This window comes from Mustela erminea, chromosome 14, assembly GCF_009829155.1.
Source record: "Mustela erminea isolate mMusErm1 chromosome 14, mMusErm1.Pri, whole genome shotgun sequence".
Lineage (NCBI taxonomy): Eukaryota > Metazoa > Chordata > Mammalia > Carnivora > Mustelidae > Mustela > Mustela erminea.
Window position 1 is genome coordinate 36,724,647 of NC_045627.1, and position 21,344 is coordinate 36,745,990.

General features: G+C 52.0%; 1 protein-coding gene across 5 annotated transcripts in view; it reads right to left on the reverse strand.

Moving 5' to 3' along the window:
- Nucleotides 1-21,344, reverse strand: part of LRRC20 (leucine rich repeat containing 20) — a 109,713-nt gene that overhangs the window by 71,185 nt on the left and 17,184 nt on the right. For 3 of the 5 annotated variants that reach the window (XM_032314134.1, XM_032314133.1, XM_032314131.1), the window contains exons 1-2: nucleotides 14,177-14,284; nucleotides 8,275-8,418 (exon numbers count right to left, since the gene is read on the reverse strand). The exons of 1 other annotated variant lie outside the window; for it this stretch is intronic. In XM_032314134.1, coding sequence (XP_032170025.1) covers nucleotides 8,275-8,356 — 82 coding nt within the window. In that variant the 5' untranslated portion in view covers nucleotides 8,357-8,418; nucleotides 14,177-14,284. Of the gene's footprint in view, nucleotides 1-8,274; nucleotides 8,419-14,176; nucleotides 14,285-21,344 lie in introns of those variants that run through there. One more of the 5 variants, XM_032314132.1, reaches the window with a different exon arrangement.

Sequence of the window (21,344 nt, forward strand, 5' to 3'; positions counted from 1 at the left end):
TTATTACTATTTCTGTATTTATGCTATAATCAACACCCCAAAAATGTAAAGGCAAAATACACCACAAAGCACACATACACATTTGCATGACAATTTGGTCTCACTAAAAAAATATATATCAATTGTAGTATTCCCTATTAGAGGCCCCACTACTGACCCTCCCCCCATAGACTCCTAGGTGACCTAAATTGGTCCTAGCATTGAGGGACAGGATGGGCCCAGGGCAGATAAGCAACCACCCTGGCACTGAGGGGCAGGACAATGACCCTCAATGCTTTCTGTCAAAAGATTATAGGTCAAAAGGGGGAATGATGACAGGAAAACTCTTTAAAGGCATGCTATATAAAGAAAGCCGTTTTAGATTCCTTTCTCAGTCAATGTGACTCAAACCAAAAGTCTGATGTACAGCCTGCCACGTGTGCACTGTACATGTCCTTTGTGAATGAGTGAGATATCCATCAATGCTCCTACTCCCCTCAGTCCTTTATCATAGCACTCATGATTCCTGCTTCTATGCTCATCTACAATCTTTTGAGCTTCTCCAAGATGTAAAAAGTACGGAACCTCTAATATACAGCCCTATAAGAACCTTTTATTCTGCGGAGCACTTTCTTCCCTGCAAAGAGCGTGTTTCCTGGACAGCTGTCCTAAGTTGGACTCTAGTAAAACTTTCTTTCTTGCTTTTAGAGATTCTAAAAGGTCTGTTCATTTGCATCGAAAATAGGACCTCACTGCAGAAACTACTGAAGGTGACACTGCAGAAACTACTGAGGGCTCCCCTTACTCTCCCGGTCCACAGCCTTGCCGACCCCCTTGCTAGCGCCTGCCTTAGGCCACATCTTTTGTCCACAGAGACGCCCTCCCCTGGAATGGCCTTCCCTGCATGCCTTCCCCTCCCTTACACCTGCTCCATCCTCGGGGGCTCAGCCACAATGCCCCCTCTTCTGTGCCACCCTCAGCACAGGCGCTCAGCCAGAGTGGGCGTGTATCCGTCTACAGACAGTAGAGGTGGGACTCATCCACCCAGTTCATTTTTCTCCCTGCAGGTGTTTCACACCTGGCTAATGGCCTCCTTGCGATACAGGGCTCTCCGCCTCCCACAGGGCCGCCCTAGAGCCCACACAGGGTTGGACCAGTTCTCATGGCTGGATAGTTTCCTTTCCACAGACGGGAGGGTGAGGGGAGCAGGTTAAGTGGGGAGCCCTGAGTGGTCGGCACACACTGGAGGGGCTGAGGGCACCTGTCCATGCACCCAGAAGGTGCCTGCTGCGTCCCCTGTGTGGGGAGCACTGCAGTGACCTAGAATGCAAGACACAGGCTGGCCATGCCAGAGGTCACCCACCACTGACCCCCACTCTTAGCCCCCATCTCCCCAGAAGTTTAAAGTCCACAGAGGGGATGGAGGTGGGGGACAGGTGGGGACTCATGGCCACTGGAGTTCCCAAAGCTCTAGCAGGGGATTCAGGGAAGCACAGTGAGAGACCTGGGCCACGCCTGTCAGGTTTTGGAGTCCCTTCCCGGCCACTGCTGGAAAACAGTCCAGAAAAAGCCTCAGGACCCCAGCTAACCATCCTCACCCCTAGCAGTTCCAGAGCTTGCCAGTCTAACCCCAACAGGGCCTTATAACTAGTCCTCTGCTTTCACGAGACATGATACCAAGGAGGAAGGGGCCGGGGCACAGAGGACAGGGTGGGAAGAAGCCTGGCTTCCCACTGTTTATCCTTTGGATCTCATGCTCTGTACACCAGGCACACGGAATACCTACAGATTTGTTTGTAATCAAATGATTATAGTGAGAGCAGTATGCCTTCCCAGCTGAGAGGCAGGAAGCTGAGGACACAGATCAGAAGCTTCCAGCCCTTGTGGTGAACAGACATATAGCCCGGGCCTGGCAGAGGGCTGCCCTCTGAGAGCCCGCTCCCTCTTCCGTGCATTCAGAGCTGACCTGTGTCGAGATGACCCTCAAGATGCCCCAGGCCAGGCTACATCCGAGCTACAGGCACACCTGTCATCCCTGCCAGCACCAGCCTCCTGGACTCAGGGCCCAGCCATGGTGTGCAGACCCCTGCCTAGGGTCAAGAAAAACTGCTTCCCCCACAGTCCCTGGCAGCTCCCCTGATGGCGTGGCTGAGAGAGCATAAGTATATGTGTGTGTGTGTGTGTGTGTGTGTGTGTGTGTGTCTGCCTCCCCTTCTAGACTGGGCACTAGTGATCATGTGGTTCCTCTAAGTGGGGTACACACAGTAGGTGCTCAATGTGGTGTTTCTTGAAAAGGGGCAGTGTCTGATGCAAGGGAAGATATTATTCTCATTTAGTGAGTGTATATATTAAGTGCTTCCTAAATACCCAGCTTCCTGAATACCCTTTCTCAAGAAAGGGGCTGCAAAACCAGATCCCCCGTGGAAGTCAGCTAGGAATGTAAATACAGGATGTGAGCTGGGCTGGGAGTCAGGACTGGGTCACTGACACTGGCCCAGCAAGTCTGGTCAAGGCCGTCTCAGCCACGGGTCACCTGCTTGGCCGGTGACAGGGCGCCATCTGCTGGTGAGAGCAGGAGCAGCAAAGTGGGGATGAGCCTGGTATCTGAGGGAGTTGGGAAGCGGGAGATGTGTCCCTTCCCTCCCTAGCTTTGGTCTGCCCACATGACTACCTCACAGCTCCTGGCCTAGCTGCTCAGTTCCCTGAGAATGGATCACACCCCATTCACATTAATTCTCTTTCTCTCACACATGCACACACCCGCCCACCCCTGCCTAGACAACACCCCTCCCTGCCCAGCCCTGCAGAACCCAACACCAGAAGGAAGTTCCAGATTGGAAATCATAAGCCAGTGGTTTATTCAAGGCAGGGAAGAATCATATAAGGTTTATGTTCAAATGCAGATACCATACCCCCCCGAGACGTCACCTTCAAAGCTCTCGAGTGGGGTCCACGGATCTGTCTGTAAACAGAAGCAGCCCATGGCGGCTGTCCCCATCATGACCTGAGACATTGTAAATGATCCAGCAGACACTAAGCTTCCAATAACTTCCCTCCTTTTCAAGGAACATAGTAGACCCAACTGTGGTTCTAACCCGGTGTGAGTAGAGAGGCCAGCACGTCGGGGAGCAGGGGCCCCTGTTCTCATCTCCTCCCGTGGCCCTCAACGGAAAAGGCCACCCAGGGCTGGGACAGAACTTGCTCCATCTCTCAACACCTACATCCTTAGCCTTAGCTCCAGCTTCTAGAAGACCAGGAAAGGTGTAGTTCAGAAGCCACAAGGCCAAGGAGACAAGCTGCACGCCCTCGTGCCACCAACCACTTAAGAAACCCGTGATTTAAAAAGCTCTGCCTTGGGCGCCTGGGTGGCTCAGTGGGTTAAGCCACTGCCTTCGGCTCGGGTCATGATCTCAGGGTCCTGGGATCGAGTCCCGCATCGGGCTCTCTGCTCAGCGGGGAGCCTGCTTCCCTCTCTCTCTCTCTCTGCCTGCCTCTCCATCTACTTGTGATTTCTCTCTGTCAAATAAATAAATAAAATCTTTAAAAAAAAAAAAAAAAAGCTCTGCCTTGGTTTCTTCATCTGTAAAGTAGGGATATTAAGACCACCCCTGTCACAGAGTCACTGTGGGGGTTCAACGGGGTTCAACACTGGCCAAGTGCTGACAATACTGCCTGACGTTTAATCAGCCGGGCGTGGAGAGAGAGGACTGTCCATGAGACAGCGACAGGCAGCTACTGATGTTTTGCTGGCGGCCGTGAGGCTGGGTTCCTGGGGGCTTGGGCTGAAAGGCCTAGAAGGGGGCAGGAAGGCTGCTCTGGGCCTGCCTGAGGGATGTTGCAGCCGAGAGCCCATGGAAAGCTGGAGTTCTGAAGGACTGCCATCAGAGAAAGAATGGACTAGGGATAAAATTCACTTTTTCATAATAAGAACACTGCTTTGTCTTTGCCTGGGCCCTGAATTAAGAAAGAAAACAAAGTCACAGGCCTGCCCTCACAGTGCATGTGGGGTTTGACTATTCCTTTCCCTTATGGCCCAGAAACCCTTTGGGCTGAGAAAGATTGTTTCTAACAAGAGTTGCTCCTAACCTGGTCTCGGGCAGGTGTCTGAGGGAAGGGACGACAGCCCACACAAGGCTCCATCAGACAAGGGTAGGGGTCTAGTACTACTCCAAATCCACCCGGAACAGCCCACTGTGAGCTACAGTCAGCAGAACAGCAGACGTGGGCTGCTGAGAACTGCCTGTGATAGAGGGAGTACAAAAGATAAAAAAGACAAGAAGAGTCAAATGATTAAAGAAATAAAAAATAGATTTTAACACATAAGAAGGGAATGAGATATTATCCCCTCAAATAGGATTTTTTTTTTTTTAGTAAAAGGTAAAACACTTACCAGATCTGGAGAGAAAATAGAGTATACAAAATCAGATTTTTAAAAGAACTAAACAGAACTTTTTTTTTTTTTAAAGTAAGCTCCACACCCAGCACAGAGCCCAATGCAGGGCTTGAACTCATGACCCTGAGATCAAGACCTGAGCTAAGATGAAGAATCGTTCACCTAACCGATGGAGCCACTGACGCCCTCCCCTCCGAACTTTTGAAAATAAAGTATGTAGCCTTAAAACTCAATGATGGATTCAAGAGCAGACTGAACACAAATGGAGAAGCAAACCATGAAATGGCAGACGGATCTCAGAATGCGGCAGGAAGACGAAGAGAAAGGAAATACGCTACAATGGAGGCCCCCAGAAGAATTCCAGGCAAAAGAGACCCAAGGGATGGAGGGGAAGCAACATGCCCAGAGCTAATGACTCAGAATTTTCTGGAAATGAACACAGACAGCAATCCTCCTGCAGGAAGTACAGAAGACGAGAGAAAGGATGAAAAGAGGGCTCAGACCTCTGTGTCCAGCACACAGCAGGCCCGGGAAATGCCCGCTCCCTCCTTTGCAGCCCACTCCGGGCACTCCTTCCCACCCGCTTTGCCAGTGTCTCTGTCCCAGCCAGCCGTACTCTCCCAGACCTTTCCAAGTGCCGCTCCTTGGCAAGTGTGATCCATTCTTACAAGTCATCCCCAAAGGTCCAGGAGCCTTTCCCCTGGAGAGGAGTGGGGTGCAGGGTGGCCTGGTCTGCCGATCCAGCCACTGGCCAGAGGGAACAGTGAAGTCAGAGAGATGCCCCTAGGGGTCTGAGGACCCAGGAAGCCCAACTGGGCGTGAGGCCTTGACAAAGACAAAGAACTAACTTGGGGACACGAGGAGAGGACGGAGAGGAAAGCCTGAGGACTGTGCAGAGCTACCACCTCTGTACAAACTCATTCGAAAGTGCTGAGGTCGGGTTAAGGGGCTGGGGAAAAGTGGCTTCAGCTCAAGCCGAGGAGCAGACCAGAGGGGTCAGGGGGACAAAGAGGCCTGGGGTGGGGAGACCAGGGCCAGGAGCCATGGCTCAGGTTGCAGGAGGAGCAAGCCTGGCTCCAGAGGGCACCCACGAGCGCCTGGGGGATGCCCATGATGCTTACCGGAGTAAGGTGAGAGCCTGTAACTGAGCCCTCTCAGCCCAGTCTTCATCTCCCTGTCTCCGCAGGGATCTTCTGCCCTGCAGACACCTGCGGCTTCTGAGCCAGCCATCCCAGGGCTGCACCCCAGGCCTGTGCACAGGGAGGCAGGCTGGGGAAACCAGTAGAGGGGGAGAAGCCAGAAAAGCCCCATCCATATCCAAGGGCTGAGAGAAGGAGCGATCCCTGTAACTCTTGTCTGCCGATGGGAAGTGTTCCTTCTACCTCCTACAGTGACAGGTAGCCCTTTCCCTAAAATCTCTAATTCCCTCCTTAAAAGAGTAATATGTTTATCATAGAATGTTCAGGAAGCACCCAAGGGTATTTTCTCACATCCATTTGTGTCCTGTTTGATTTCCTTTCCATTTCTTCTCCTGTATATACGCGTGTTTAACATAACAGCATCTCGCTATCTCTACAGATGGGGATCCTTGCCTTTTCCAACCTATGTTCTAAGGAATATGCCAGTCTTTGTTCAAGCATGTAATTAGATTTTACGCACCACTTTTAGTAGCTCCACAAATGGCATTGTACAGCTTTAACAAAATCTATTTAAGCCATTTTCTGGGGCTGGTTGTTTCAGGCTGCATCAGATTGCTTGCTGTTTTACATGAGAACCATACTGGGTTAGCTGGCACCTCTTTCAGGACCCATTTCAATGCCCACCTTCTCCAGAAAGCCTTCCCAGACGCCTTCAACATCTCCCACCTCTGAACTCGGTATGTCTGACCTGGCTCAGCAAGGAAACCTCGTATCCCTCACCGCTCCCTGTCCCACAGTGGTGGGCTGGTCTTGCGTCCAGAACTCTACTGCACACAGCCCGAGGGAGCCTCCCAGCACCTCGCACACAGCAGGTGCTCAATACATGCAGACAGCTTCGACCTCAGCGCCCCCAGACTGCATGACCCCAGAGAGCTCCACCTGCTGAAGTGTAAGCACCGCCAGGGGCCTGGTCTTGGCATTCTGTGTCTTTGCTGGGCACTGAGAGACAAATGGGCCTCCATCAGTCTGCCCTAATTTTCAAGACCCAGTCACCTCCCTGTGAAAGTTCCGAGCTCCAGTCAAGACAGCCAAGGCTAAATAAGACGTTCAACTCCTCTACGACCAGGCCACTGGGTACTACCTTGACCAGGCAGGCACCATCCTCGTTATAGACATTACGAAACCAGGTACATAAGAGGCTAGCAGGTTTGCTAAGGTAGTGGATGAGTGGGTGGCGGAGTGGGGAGTCGAATCAGGCCGTGTGAATGGTAGAGAGCCTTGAACGCTGGGCTAAGTACGACCACATCAGGAACTGGCCTGGGATTCCAAAATTCCTTTCGTGTGGGCCCATGCCCGTCAGCTCACCAGAAAGTTCCCTCCAAAACCAACCACAAGCCTCAAGTTTGTCTGCCATGGCAGATGCTTCTGCTTTAGCTCAGTTCAGCAAACGCTATGTGCTTACCAGGTACCTGACACTGCTCTGGGTCTTGGAGGATGGGGGCAAAAGTCTCCGCCCTCTAGGGACACTGAATGAATGTTACAGAGGAAGAAAGGGCGAGGGGTGGATGGTGTAGGGCTGAGGGCTTCCTGAAAGAAGCAGTGACCAAGCTCATCTCTCTGTTTTTTTTTTTTTTTTAAAGATTTTATTTGTTTGAGAGACAGACAGACAGACATAGTGACAGATATCAAGAGAGAGCACGAGTGGTGGGCAGAGGGAGAAGCAGGCTCCCCACTGAGCAGGTAGCCCGACATGGGGTTCAATCCCAGGACCTTGGGGTCATGACCCAAGCAGAAGGCAGACACTTAACTGACTGAGCCACCCAGGTGCCCCCAAGCTCCTCTTGAAGGCTGAGTGACCCTCCACTTTCGAGACCACCACGCCTTGCCTGGGAACCTCAGACACACTTGACCAATGGCTGTTTACAGAAATGCTCTACCGTGCCAGTGTCTGGATCTTTGGTCAGGCAATAACCTCCACGGAAATGCTCCTTGAAGAGAAAGACACAAATCCACATGGGCACACACACCTGCCTATGGAACTCCTCTCCACGTGCCAAAGGCCCCACTCAAATCCCACCCTATGTACACCATAACGCCCAAGGCAGGAATGTGCTCCCCTTCCTCTGGGTTCCCACAGTATGTCAACAGCTCTAAGGGGTACACATATTCCAGCACATGAGCCACACACACACATACACACACGCGTGTCATCCTTGCACATGCAAAGAGTCAATAAATATTTGTTGAATTCAGTTCGATGCTTGAAGCCTTGGCATAATTGTATGGGCTAAAATGCTATGACCAAGTCAAAGCAAAAAATATAAGACACAATTCAAGTAAAAAGTGGCATGAAAAGCGGCCTCCAAGCTGGGTGGCCTGAGGAAAGCCCTCTTTGCCTTTGACCCTCCATTGCCTCCTCATCCAAAGACCAAGGCTAGTCATGCTTGGCGGGGATCCGCCATCACACAGCCGCAGTGAGGATTCAATATGGCGATACTCATCAGGCCCCTGCGGCTCCTCAGCAGCGGCAGCTATCGTCACCTGGGCCAAGAGCACACATCCACTCAGAGTTGGCAGCCGTGTACACAGGCTCCCGGTTGCTCCCACACCAAGCACGAGTGCAGTAAAACTCCATGGGACGCATCTCCTCGGGACAAGGTGCTGATACCGTCTCTTTGTTCCTATTTCAATTTCCCATCTAAACTGATTTCACACGCTGCCTACGGGGCGCCCTGCAGTTGGAAAGGCCCTGGCCTCACTCACCCAGGGTATCAGAGCCGCTCTCCACAGTCTCGTTGACCTTCCTTGCAACTCTGGCCACGGCCTCACCCATCTTCTTCAGCATGCAGGCGAGGGGGTCCTGTTGCCAGCCACCAGGCCGGTCTGCTGCTCACAGGGGGCCGGTGCCTGGGGAAGACACAGGACCATGAAGCGCCTGTCGCCTAGCTGGGGACATGCCCCTGACGCCATCCTTCCCTGGGACCCAGGCTGCAGGAAGCCTGCAGGGAGGGTGCCAGGCCACGCACTTCCACCTGGGAGGCCCAGACACCATGCCACGTGCAGCTGATCTGCCCATCAGGGGTGGGGGCAGCCCAGCCCAACCAGTTTCCTGGGTGGGTCCACACGTCTGACCTCTCCAGACTCAGGGCAAGGACCTGAAACAGTGGCCAGGCAGATGTGAGGACTCAGGTGTATGCTGCCTGTGACTCACTGAGCAGGTGGAACAATGGAGAAGCTGGGGGCGGGGCGGGGGGGGGGGGCAGCCAACTGTGGAGGAGAGACACTTGCCCCTCCATCCAACAGCATCTGGGCTGGTGCCCTGTCCACAACCACAGGGACAAGCTCCCCAGCTCCCCGCACCCGCCTCTGCTGGGTATCTCCTGCGTGCTGGGAAGTAGGGGTACAAAGGCAAATGTAGCCGGCCTGCTAGGTCAGAGGTCACAGTTGGAGAGGGGAGGGGTCGGTCATTAAGCATTCCCTTCCCACCTGTCAACAAGGAGGGAAGGCTAGGGTTGATCCCGTTGTTTTAGCCCGCAGACGTGATGATCAGCCTGGTGCAAGAGTTTATCTGCCAGACCCGAGGGAGAAGAGGGCAGGGCGGGGCGAGGAAAGGAGAGAAGAGAAATTGGATCACTGAGGGGGAAAAGGCTTCAAGAAGGGTGAGGAACACAATCAAAGCTATTTGGGGTTAAAGACACAAGGGACTCTAGAAAGGTCTCCAACTTCCTGTTTGATAACAGAGAGGGAAACTAAGGCACAGAGCCCGACCAAGTCCAAAGTGAGCAACAATGTTAACAGTTCAGCTCCACACTCAGCGCTCACCTCTTTATAAAAATCGCCCACAAGACGGGCAGCAGCACCCCAGGGACAGAACGAACTTGGGGCCAAGGCCATTGCCCTTTTTTTGCCTCTGGATCCCAGTCTCAGCTTCAAAGACAGCTCTGAGTGTCAAAGGCCAAAGAAGGTGAGGACAGAGAGAAGGGGGTAAGGGGAGCGCTCGCCGTTGTTACCAGACATCACATCAAAGTCCAAATGTGCTCAGCTACACGGGCAGGATAGGCAAAGCTGAGCCGGGGCTGGCCAGGCCCAGCCATCTGCTGAGTGACTCTGGTACGTGGCTGCATCTCACCACAGAGGCTGACTCGGAAGGTCTGAGACCCACAGTGCAGTAGAATTAGAGCGGTGGCCTCATGCCCAACTCTGCCATTTATTACTTCAGGGGCCTTGGGAAAGATTTTTAACTACTCTGAGCTGTAGTTTCTTCCTCTGAGTAGGAGATCTAGTAATACCTCACTGGATTCATATGAGAATTGAACAAAAATATTTATATCTTTCCAGCCCAGGGCCCAGGACATGTAGGTCTTAACAAATTCTAGTCAAGAGGATAAAACAGTACACATGCAAGAGGACACTGGCCTCTAATCCCAATTTCATACCCATGTGACTTGAACAAACAACTCAGTGGAACTCATCTTTAAGGAATGACTAGAATTCCTTCTCCACCTCCAGGAAGCTTTCCCTGATTGCCTCAGCCCTCAGTGTTTTCTCCTCCCTCTGAGTTTCAGCACCACTTAATGACAGCACAAACCATTTGGGTTACTTAGGAGCTTTTTAAAATATACATATTTATCTCCCTAATCAGCCTGTGGGCAGCTGGGCACAGGGAGCATCTCTCCACTGTGCTTCCCCTCCCCCCACAATTTACACTACAAACTGAATAAAGATGTCTAGGTAGGATACCCCAATGGTGATGATGACGATCAACAGCCACCATTTGGGTTCCAAATCGAAATACAAGTCAATGGACTCTTAAAATAAATCCAAGACAGCGTCTAAATGAGAAGGGTCATAGAGTCAAATGTCCAATGGTGCTAGGTAGACAACTTGCATAACGTGAGCCAGGGGAGGATAGTTGGGAATAGTGAGGACTATGGCAAACTAAACCCAACACCTCCACCATGCTGCCCTTAGGACCATCCCCTAAGCCTGAGTCACAGCAGTGTTGCTGGGATCTTGGTGACTTACCCTAACCACTATGAATGGGAACGCTGAGGGCTCAAGAGGGGAGGTAAATGAGCTAGAGGGAAGACAAAAAAGCTCAGTCTCCTAACTCCCAGCCTAGGATTCTTCCTACTGTACCATGCTCCTGCCTTGCCCTAACCCTAATACTTATCATCCATAATCACAAACACGTATGGAGCAGCTACTAGGTATAGGGCATAAGAATGAAGAGGACAGAAACAAAGGAAAAAGCTCGGACTTATGGTTCTGATGGACAGCTTTCAAGGAAACATCACTGAGTCACTCCTGGCCTCCCAGCACAAGGGAAAAGGAAGGTCGATCTCCAAGATGCCCAGGGTCTGTGCTAACCCTGAGGGGGGCTGTCTGGGCTGATTACTTTCACAGGCGCTATGCTTACTATTCTAGCTGCCACCAGGTTGGGGGGGGGTTGGGGGAGGAAGGGAGCAGGGCAGGGGATGCCTCAGGCCCTACAGCCCACTGATGACAATTAATCAAATTAAAAACATCACCCCTGGTGGCAAGCGAAGACACTCTATGGTGTAGATCAGAGAATGGACATCAAAGTGGGAACAGGAGCAAGCTACAAGGTCTGGCTGTCAGAGCCAGTCATTAGTAGGAAGGGCCCCTTACATTCCAGAGGATGCTCTGGGTACCACACAGATGTGTCCTAGACCCCTGACAGGTGCCATCTGTCCCAAACTGCCAACCGCAGTAACTGACCAGGAAACCACCTTCCCTTCACCTAACACAACCCCTCGCCTCTTCAGGGAGCATTCCTTCTTACAGTCCAGCTGACTGTGCCTCTCTCAGGTCAGATGACAAAATTTGTCACTCTGGCACAGCCGGGATTGTGAGAGAGGAGAATGGCAGGGTCAGGTGTGGTATAAGACCTGAGGTGGGGTCAGGGGGCCCTGGATTGAGGGAAGAATAAATAGGATGACAAAAGTCTGGAGTGGGTCCCCAAAAGGGCGCCTAAGAGGTTGTCCAACTTCACAACGGCTCCTTTCAGATCTAACCCAACACTGGGCCTCTTTGACAAAAAAGAAAAAAAAAAAGCGCAAGATTTATTTAGCATGTAACAGAAACCCCAAGAAAGAGGAGGTTGGGGGGTAGAAATAAAAATAAAGCTATTCTTTTGTTTTACAGTGTTTTTGAGAAAAATAGAAAACTGTCTGGGTCACATTTGAGTGGCAGAGAGAGCTATGGACCTACTGTGGACAGAGTGCAAAAGCCCATAGGCAGGGCAGCCCGTAGGGTGGAGGGACCCTTGTCTCTATAAAAAACAACACGAGGATGCCTGGGTGGTTCAGTGGGTTAAACCTCTGCCTTCAGCTCAGGTCATGATCTCAGGGTCCTGGGATCGAGCCCTGCATCAGGCTCTCTGCTCAGCGGGGAGCCTGCTTCCCCCCTACCCCTGCCTGCCTCTCTGCGTACTTGTGATCTCTGTCTGTCAAATGAATAAATAAAATCTTTAAAAATGAATAAATAAACACGAGTCAACAAAAATCAGCATGTCAGCACCACTCTGGCCACCCATTTCTTGCAATCCCACAAGAGAAGTATCATGCCGGCCAGCAGGAGCGATCAGTATACGAGGGAACCTTCCTGGAACTGGAACCCAACTACAGGGCCCCAGGAGAACCCCACAGGCTCAACCTCTGGGCTCTTTGAGGCATCTGGCCAAACCCACAGGCAGAGTGATAGTAGAAGAAAGTCAGAGACTGTCCCCAAGGGACCGCAGGGAAGCCTTAGCTAATTTCAAGGCTAAGTGCTCCAAGTCCGGGAGACCCTTCAGCCCAGGCTCCAAAGCCATACTCACAGGGCTGCTGTCCCCAGCCATACATCCCTCTCCCTACATCCCAACTCCCCTTTCCTCGGAGTGGGCATCATAGCCTCAGGAAATGTTTAAATCCAACAAACATCTCCTGGGCACCTTCTCAAAGGGCCACACAGGGGAATAAATTTATAGAGATGGGGCACAGGCCAGAATGAGCTTCCACAACTAGGAGAAACTGGGCGACGAAGCGAAGAATAGCTAGATGCTAGTAGGGCTGTGACACCAGGCCCAAGGGGCACGTGTGCCCTCCTCACGAAGGCAAGAGAGACATAGACTGAGCAGAAGGACCCAAAGAAATGAGAGAAAGTGGGAGACAGCTAGCCAATCCATCCCAGACTACTGGCGGAGGGGGAGGAGGCTGTAGGCCCTCGAGACACTCTGTCCTGTTTCTCTGCAGGGAGCTAGGGAAAGTTTTCTGAGGGCAGCAGCCTAAGATCAGAGTTTGGAAAAGTTCTCAGTGTTTGGAGAGCAGCAAATGATCTACAACTTTTGAGAAAGGTCTTTGCAAATGTTAAGCATTTCCCACATTAATGCATTAAATGTAGGTGATTCAGAACACAATAAATTAAACAACAGAAAAGTGGTCTTCCTTTGTGGAAGCTGGCAACAGGCCCTTCTGATCTATAACCTAGTTTCACCGGGATACAAGGCTGGAGTTGGGGTGGTTTTTGCTTAAGCCCTGCCTGCAGCCCCCTGCTGGCGCTCCTGCTCTCCCCAGCGAGGACTCTGCCCTATCTGGAGCCCAAAGATCTGTTTGGAGGAGCTGCTGCGGACACCCCGTCCGCACCAGCTGCTCCTATATTTAGTTACATGTGGTCACTTGGGAACTTTAGAGCCTGGCAGCCGCTCCGAAGGGCAACTCGAGCCTCCTGGGCCATGTGTGCAAGCTCCCCCACCGTGGGCTCCCGCGGGTCCCTCCGGCCACACCAGGTGGGGAAGCAGGTGGGAAGGTGAGAGACGGAGGTCTGGATGATATCCAAGTAGCCCCGAAAGCCCTGGAGACCTGGACAGAGTTGACCCACTTTCCCACCCCAGGGAAGCAGCCCGCTGGGGCGTGAGCGGGACCGGCTGGCGCCTGGTGTTGAGCCTTGGGGTTTGCAGCGCCGCGCGCACACTCGGCTCTGGGGACCTAGGCATCCTCCCGCAGCGCCTCCCAGGAATGCGCGCAGGGCCAGGCCGGGGTCCTCGCGCCTAGCGCAAGGGGCCCGCCTTACCCGTCTACCCCACCCCCCGGAACCCGCAGCCAATGGCTCCTCGTCGCCGGCCCTCCGCTCGCGCGGCAGGCGGAGACTGGGGAAAATAAAGCAGGGAGAGGGGCGAAAGCTGGCGATTGCAGAGGGTCGGGGACTCCCGCGCTCCCCGGAGGCCGGGAGGCATGCTCTGGGGCTGGCATCTGCGGCTCCCGGAACGGAAGCGAATCCCGACAGCGCTGCTTCTGGAACGAAATACACCACAGCTTCTCCCGGCCGGGGCGCCTCCCGCGGGGACGGAGGCCCTGCGCCGCTTCCCCGGGCTCCCTACTCCCTGCCACCGCTGCACCCACTCCCGCGGGCCAGCCGGGGTCCCGCCGCAGTTTGCAAGCAGAAGCCGGCACGGCGCCGGGCCCCTGGGCACTGCAGAAGACGCAGCTGATGCACCACTGCCCTTTCCACCCGGTGACCTGGGGGAGGGGAGGGGACGCTGCGGAACCGGGGGCACTTCTCTCCCTCTCGCCCCCAGCCCTCCAGCGCTCAGTCTCAGACTGCATTTACTTTGCGGGGCACGAAGCGTGGGGCCCCGTTCTGGGCCGCTTTCTGCTCCACTTACAGCGACAATGCCTCCTAGCGCCCTGCGCAGCGCAGTCACGCTCCCTCGGCCGCCGGCGGCGCCCCATGCAACTGTGGCGCGCTGGAGCGGGCGGGGCGGGGCGCGCGGAACCGCGGTCGGTGCGCGCACGGCCGCTCCGCCAATCGCCGCGCCAGGATAGGTGCCGGAGCGGGAGCGGGCCGCAGGCCGGGCCGCGAGCAGCCAATCAGCGCGCCAGTCCTCACGCCGCGCCCGGGAGCGGGGCGCGCGGAAAAGCGGCCCGCGCGCTCTCGTGCGCAGGGTGGATCCGCTTTGTGTGCGGCTTCTGGAGGGAAAGCGCTGGGGAGGGCGGGCGTGTAGACCCGAACGGGCTACACAGACCCTGAGATAGGACTGAGGCTCCAGGTTCTTCTCAAGGGAATGGAGTTGAATCAGCCAGATCAGGGGTACTTTGAGAAATGGGGATTGAAAACTTTCCATGGGACGCCTTGAGGTGCCCATTTGGGTTTTTAGAGACGATAACAATGGCTACCCTAAGTTATCTTACCTTTCTAAATCCCAGCATTCTCCATGATAAAGTAGGAGTTAAAGTACAAATATACAGGGGTCATTGCGAGGACTAATATATGACAAGTTTCCTGCAGTGCTGAGCCTGACAGCTCAGGGAAAGGCGGTGGCTTCATTGGGGGTACTCACCATATGCCCTTTAAAAGGCACTACAGAGACCACAAAAGAGGTGAGGCCCCTCACTCAGCCTGTGACAATGATCAACATGTCCCATGTTCTAGTAAACAGAGCATGTACTATGTAGAAGTCCTGAAGAAAGACCATTTAATTCCGCCTCTGGGGCAATGGGGTGGGGGGAGCTTGGGGCACTCAGTTAAGGAACACACATTCCCCCCAGGGTCTTGATGGATGTTATTAGTTGGGTCATCTGCCCCAAAAGAGGTACCTCAGAATGTGACCTTATTCGAAAATAGGGTCACTGCAGAGATTAGTTAAGGTAAGGTCATACTGGAGTAAGGTGTGTATTGTGTTCTGATGAGAAGAGACACATACGGGGAGAAGGACATGTGAAGACAGAGGCAGATTTGGCAGTGATGTGCCTATAAGCCAAGGAATCCCAAGGACTGTGTGGGCAAGGCCCCTAAGCTAGGAAGGGGCAAGAAAGGAAACAACTCTGACGACACCTCGATTTGGACTTCCAGCCACCAGAACTATGAGAAAAGATATTTCTTTAATTTTAAGTCACATTGTTTCTGGAAATACAGGGAAGGGGAAACGTCTCCAAAGAAAGTCTTTAAACCTGAATGCCTAGGATATGCAAGGTCCCCATGTCTCTGGGTATGCCAAGATCAATGAGACCCAGATCCTGCCCTCAAGGGGTTACCACTTGGGGATGCCTGAATGGCCATGTGTTCTGACTCCATCCCACGAAGACTATCTGTGGAGACCTTTCCCCAACCTCATCATCACTCTATCCCTGCCACATATGTACCAGGTTCCAGGTATTAATAACAAAAGTGTTGAGTCCTCTTCTGCCCAAGCCAAGATCCTTACTACTCTGGACAAAGAGGACTCGGCCACTTGTTACACTTAAAACCACCCTTAGAGGGCGCCTGGCTGGCTCAATCAGTAGAGCATGTGACTCAGTCTCTGGGCTGTGAGTTCCAGCCCCAGGCTGGGCATAGAGCTTAATTTTAAGGGGGGAAAAAAAAAGGAAAGAGAAAACAGCCTTACATCTCCGACTAATTTCCACAGAAATCTTTTCCAGAGAAGTCTTCTCTTCTCTTCCAGGCCATATACAGACCTGAGATCGCCAGACTAGTGCTTCTGTGCATATAGTAAGGGCTCAGTGAATACCACTGACTGATGGCCCAGCCTGGGGCACCCCATATTTGTTCATTATACTCAGTCCTCTCTCCCAAAAATTTCATCCTGGACCCTCCAACTCCACAGGGAGAAGACTCCTGCCCAGCTCAAAGACCACGGCTCCTGTGGCTGGTGAGTTTGCTTCTCCAGAGTACTTACTGCTCCAGGCCCATGACTATGCCGTCTCTGCAAATGTCTTTTCTCCCAAGACTCTGCCTGATTTTAGCTCAGCCAGAGCTTGGCACATAGTAAGTTCTGGTATCAGTCAGTACTTTCTGTCCCTGCATCATAAAACACCCCAAAGTGCAGAAGGGTCTTTTCTTTTTTTTTTTTTTTTTTGAGGGAGGGAAGGAGCAGAGGGAGATAGAGACTCTGAGCAGGCTCCACGCCTAGCGCAGAGCCCAACACGGGGCTCCGTCTCAGGACCCCGAGATCATGACCTGAGCCAAATTCAAGAGCTAGACCCTTAACCAGATGAAACACCCAGGTACCCCAGAAGTGTCTTAAAATAATAAATATTTACTTAGTTTATGATTTTTATGGGTCAGCCTTTTAGGTTGGGCTCACCTAGGCTGTTCTGGTCTCAGCTGGACTCCCTCATGCATCTGGGGTCGGCAGATGCTTCTGGGAAGCCAGAGGCTTCTGCTTCTGGGGAGATGGCTAGCTGTCACTTGAGGTAACTGGGTCACACGTCTCTCATCCGCCAGCAAGCTAGCCCAGGTTCACACGGAGCTGTGCGGTTCCAAGAGCAAGAATGGACTCGTGCAAGATCTTTAAAGATCTAGGCTCAAAGCTGGCATTACATTACTTCCATAGTTGTATTGACTAAACCAAGTCATGAGTCTAACCCAGATTCAAGGGTGGGGAAATAGACTCCATCTTCTGATGGCAAGAGCAGCAAGGTCACATTGCAAGGAACATGGATATGGGGATGGGTAGACAATCAAGGCTAGTTTTGCAATCTACTGTAGTGCTTGATAAATACTCCCATGACACCCAGCCCACAGTGGGTGCTCAGTATTTATTACAGCGCTAAGATTTTCAATCGTGATGTTTACCGATCTCGTTCAACACAGTCAAATGGCAAAATGTTATCTCTCACTCACAAGCTATCCATTGCCACCTTCGGTTCCAGAGTAACAAATGAGGCGATCAGGAAGACAGGGCTGTGCAAGAGAAAGCCCCACTAAGGCTTCTCAGTGACGAAGCTCCGTGGGCTCCAAACGGGCTCCTGCCGCCAAACAGAGCATCTTTGGAGACCTGGTCATGTGAGCTGGAAGCCATACACTTTCACCTAGAAACAGAGAGGGGCTTTTTTCTTTTTTGCCAGAGCTTAAATATAGCCCTTGTTAATTTCCTCAAAGCCTTGCTGCTACCTGCTTGGTAGGAAGCCCCTTATTTGGCTAGTTCCTGCAGGTTTTCCCCTCATCAAGCAGGATCAACTCTCAGGGTACTTGAGGAAGGGGTACTTTCTTGTCCCCAAAGCCAACAGCTCAACTCCAAAGACTAGGAGCCCTGGTGGGAACCACTTCCCAACTAAAAATTACTAGAATCAATCTCAATCTCAAGGCCTATTGTGGGTTTACTGATACCGCTCTCCTGCAACCAAAAGATGGGTTAAGAGTCCTAAGTCCCAGGATTCCAGACTGTGGCCTTATTTCAAGACAGGCTTTTTACATTAGTAATCAAATCAAAATGACATCAGTAGGGTGGATCGTAATCCAATATGACTAGGTCCTTGTCAAAAGGGGAAATTTAGACACAGACAAATAGGCACAGAGGGAAGACACTGTGAAAAGACACACAGAGAAGAGGGGCATCTACAGGCCAAGGACGGAGGCCTGGAACAGGTCTTCCCTCGGCCTCAGAAGGCACCAGTCCTGTCAACGCCACGATTTCAGACTTCCAGCCTCCAGAACTGTGGGATGTTTGTGATTCTTTATTACAGCAGCTCTAAAAAATGAAAACCAGATCTCAAATCTCTCCTTTTCCATTTCGGCTCAGGTCATGATCTCAGGATCGTGAGATCAAGCCCCAGGTCGGGCTCCATACTGAGAGCAGAGGCTGCTTGGGATTCTCTCTGCCCCTCCCCACCCTCCCTCTCTTAAAAAAAAAAAAAAAAAGAAAAGAAAAGAAAGAAAGAAAAACAAAGAGAAAAAAATAACAGAAAACCACATATCCTTACTAGAAATGAAAGGTAGTATCACTTGCCACAGATAGGATGTAACCTGAAAAATAAATACTGCAAGTTAATTCTATTCCAATAGAACTGGAAAAACTTGTTAAATATAATTAAGTGAATAAAATGAAACATTACGGTTGCCTACTAACGGCCTGCTCCTGAGGCTCTTCTCTTTGTTCTAAAAGGAGGCGAGCAAGTACTCCTTTACTAGCTCAGTGGATTAAAGCCTCTGCCTTCAGCTCGGGTCATGATCCCAGGGTCCTGGGATCAAGTCCCGCATTGGGCTCTCTGCTCAGCAGGGAGCCTTCTCCACCCCCCCCCATCTCTGCCTGCCTCTGCCTACTTGTGATCTCTCTCTGTCAAATAAATAAATAAAATCTTTAAAAAAAAAAAAAAAAAGAGCTGGATGCTTATTTAAAAAAAAAAAAAAGCTACTAGGGAGCTAGTAAAGACATGGCAGTGCCTTGGTTGATTCAAAATGTTTGGAAGAAATTTAAAAAGGGAATCACTCTCTCAAAGCAGTGCTCCTGGACCTCCAAGAACGTATGTCCTGCCTTGGGAAAGACTGTCCCACAACCACAGAGAGCTAGGAGTTCTGCAGTACCAAGTGAAGAGTTTCAAGGGTGCATTGCTCCATTTGGCCCACCAACCACAGGAAATTCGACCCCTCGAAGAAGTCTTAAAATGCCTTCAAGGATCTGATGAATTATAATAGACAGAGAAGACCAAGTAGGACATGAGACAGGGAAAGGAGGAGACAAGGGAAGAGCACTCCCAGAGTGGGGCTTGGCCCCAGCACAGGGTAAGAAGCCAGAAAACATAAAGCATTCCTGGGAACACCCAAGGGCTCACTCTGGCTGAGACTGGGGGTGGGAGGAGTGGATGAGGGGATGGGGGGGACGGGTGCCTAAGGAACCGTGGGACTGGTCCGCCAAGCTACACTGAGCCCTCGTGAGAGCCTTTGCTCCCAGATGACAAAGTGGCACTTGATTTCCTGGGTGTTTCAGTTAGCTTTTGCTTTGCAACAAACCACCCTGAAATTCAGCAGCTTGCAGGAACAAACATGTGTCATTTCTCACAATTCTGTAGGTCAGCTGGGTGGTTCTGGTCTGAACTGGCTGGGCTGAACTCTGCAGTCAGCTGGCAGCCAGCTGGGGCTGGATGGTCTAGAACAGCCTCACGCCCGCATCCGGCAGTCAGCAGGCTGTTGGCCGAGTGGCCTCAGCGGGGACAGATGGGGGCCTCTGCTCCACATGGTCATTTACCAGGGGACCAGCCCGGTCTAAAAGGCAAGCCCATCGTGAAAAAACTTTTCAAGCCTCAGCTAGTGGCACAAACTCTGTTACGTTATTAGCCAAACCATGGCTGAGCCCAGAGACAATATGGAAGGGCCCCTGAGGGGTAAATATGGGGAGGAGTAAACATATTGGTCAAGGGAGTAACAGGTCACTTCCTTCCAGAAGCACTATGGAAGGAAGGAACAGTGCACAGGTTGATTTGAAACAATAATGCTAATAACAGCAGCAATAATAGTTCACACTTAAAATCTCACGTTTTCCACTACATACTTTGTGTTATCTATTCCATCTTTACACACACACACACACACACACACACACACACCTGCTAGCAGCCCCGTTTTAAAGATGAGGAAACAAAGGCACACAGAAGGTAAAGAGTTTGTCAAAGGTCACGCAGCTACTGAGTGGTACAATTAGAATTCAACCTCAGCTAGCCCCGCCCCACAGCCTGCGTGCATGGTGGCCAAAGTCTAGAAGGGCCCATGCAAGGTCGTCCTGTGGGTGGTCCACGTGAGGAAGTCAAGGACCTGACTTAAGGTAGCTGTAGAGAGAACAGAAAAGGGACAGATGCAAGAGATACTGCCAAGGTAGACAGGGCAGCGCTTGGAAATGATGTGGGGATGAAGGGGGAAAATGTTTGGGGGAGGGGTGAGGAGCAGGGGCCTGGGCTGTGCCCTCTATAGAACAAAGGACATGTGGGTCTAGGGCTGACTAGCAGCAGGATTTAGGGTATGTTCTGAAGACCATTAAGGGCACATCCTCTGGGAGCTGTCCAACAAGGTCTTGGAAGTTGCATCATGAGGTCTGGAGATAGACGGGGGCTGGAGCTCAGCGGGCAGTGTCACTGGTCCCAGGCCCAGGTGGAAAGCATGTGATAGAAGACCCCTCAGAGACAAAAGAGGGTGGCCACAACAAATCTATGGCTTCTGGCGATCCTAGACTAGGGAGTGGTCCCAGAGGCTCCCAGGGTACAACATTTAAGGAACCACTCCCTCTCAGCTGCTAATCCCATGGAGGCACAGCCTGAAAGTGCCTCTTTAAGGCTTGTCTGCCAGGGCCCCGCCCCCGGCCCTAGCTGGGGGTTCCCAGTGAGAAACTGAAAGCCAGAGACAGGCCTGCATTGGGACTTGGAAACAAAGCCCGAGGAAGCAATGTCACCCTGGAGAGTATTCCCCACCCCCGACAGCGTTAGAGGTCATTATGTCTGCAAGCACTCATGGGGCACCCCTACTCTGTTCTCAGGGAGTTTCTCAACTAGCGGACAGCTAGGGTGCTGTAAAAAAAGATCCAAAAATACTTCAACTTGAATAAAACAATCTGTTTCCCTCTCTCTTGGAAACAGGTGATCTAGGGAAGGTTGACAGCTCTGTTGCAGCAAGTCATCTAAAAACCACCATGGCCAGCTGACAGGGTCCTCTTCAGTATGCTTCTCCCACCTCTGGGTCCCAGAGTGCTGCAGCAGTTAGACCCTTTCCAAGCTGGCAGGAAAGAGAAAAGAAGGCATCCTGAGACCAAGCCAGTTTGCCTTTAAGGGGATGACTTATGGCTGGCCTCACTTTCCTTCACTCCCCAGGGCCCAGACTGGGTCATGTGACCACACCTAACTTGGAGGGAGGCTGGGAATATAGTCTACGGCTGGGTGGTCAAGTGCTCAGTTAAACCTTGTAGATTTCATTATGGAAAAGAGGAAGGGGCAATGGATACACTAGGGAACAATTAGCATCTCTGCCCGAGGGAGGGATTTGGGATGCGGGCAGCCTACAGTTCAGTAGGTGGGGACCAAGCGAAAGAAATAAACCTTGCTTTTCATGCTCAGACTACTGGGGCCCAGGGA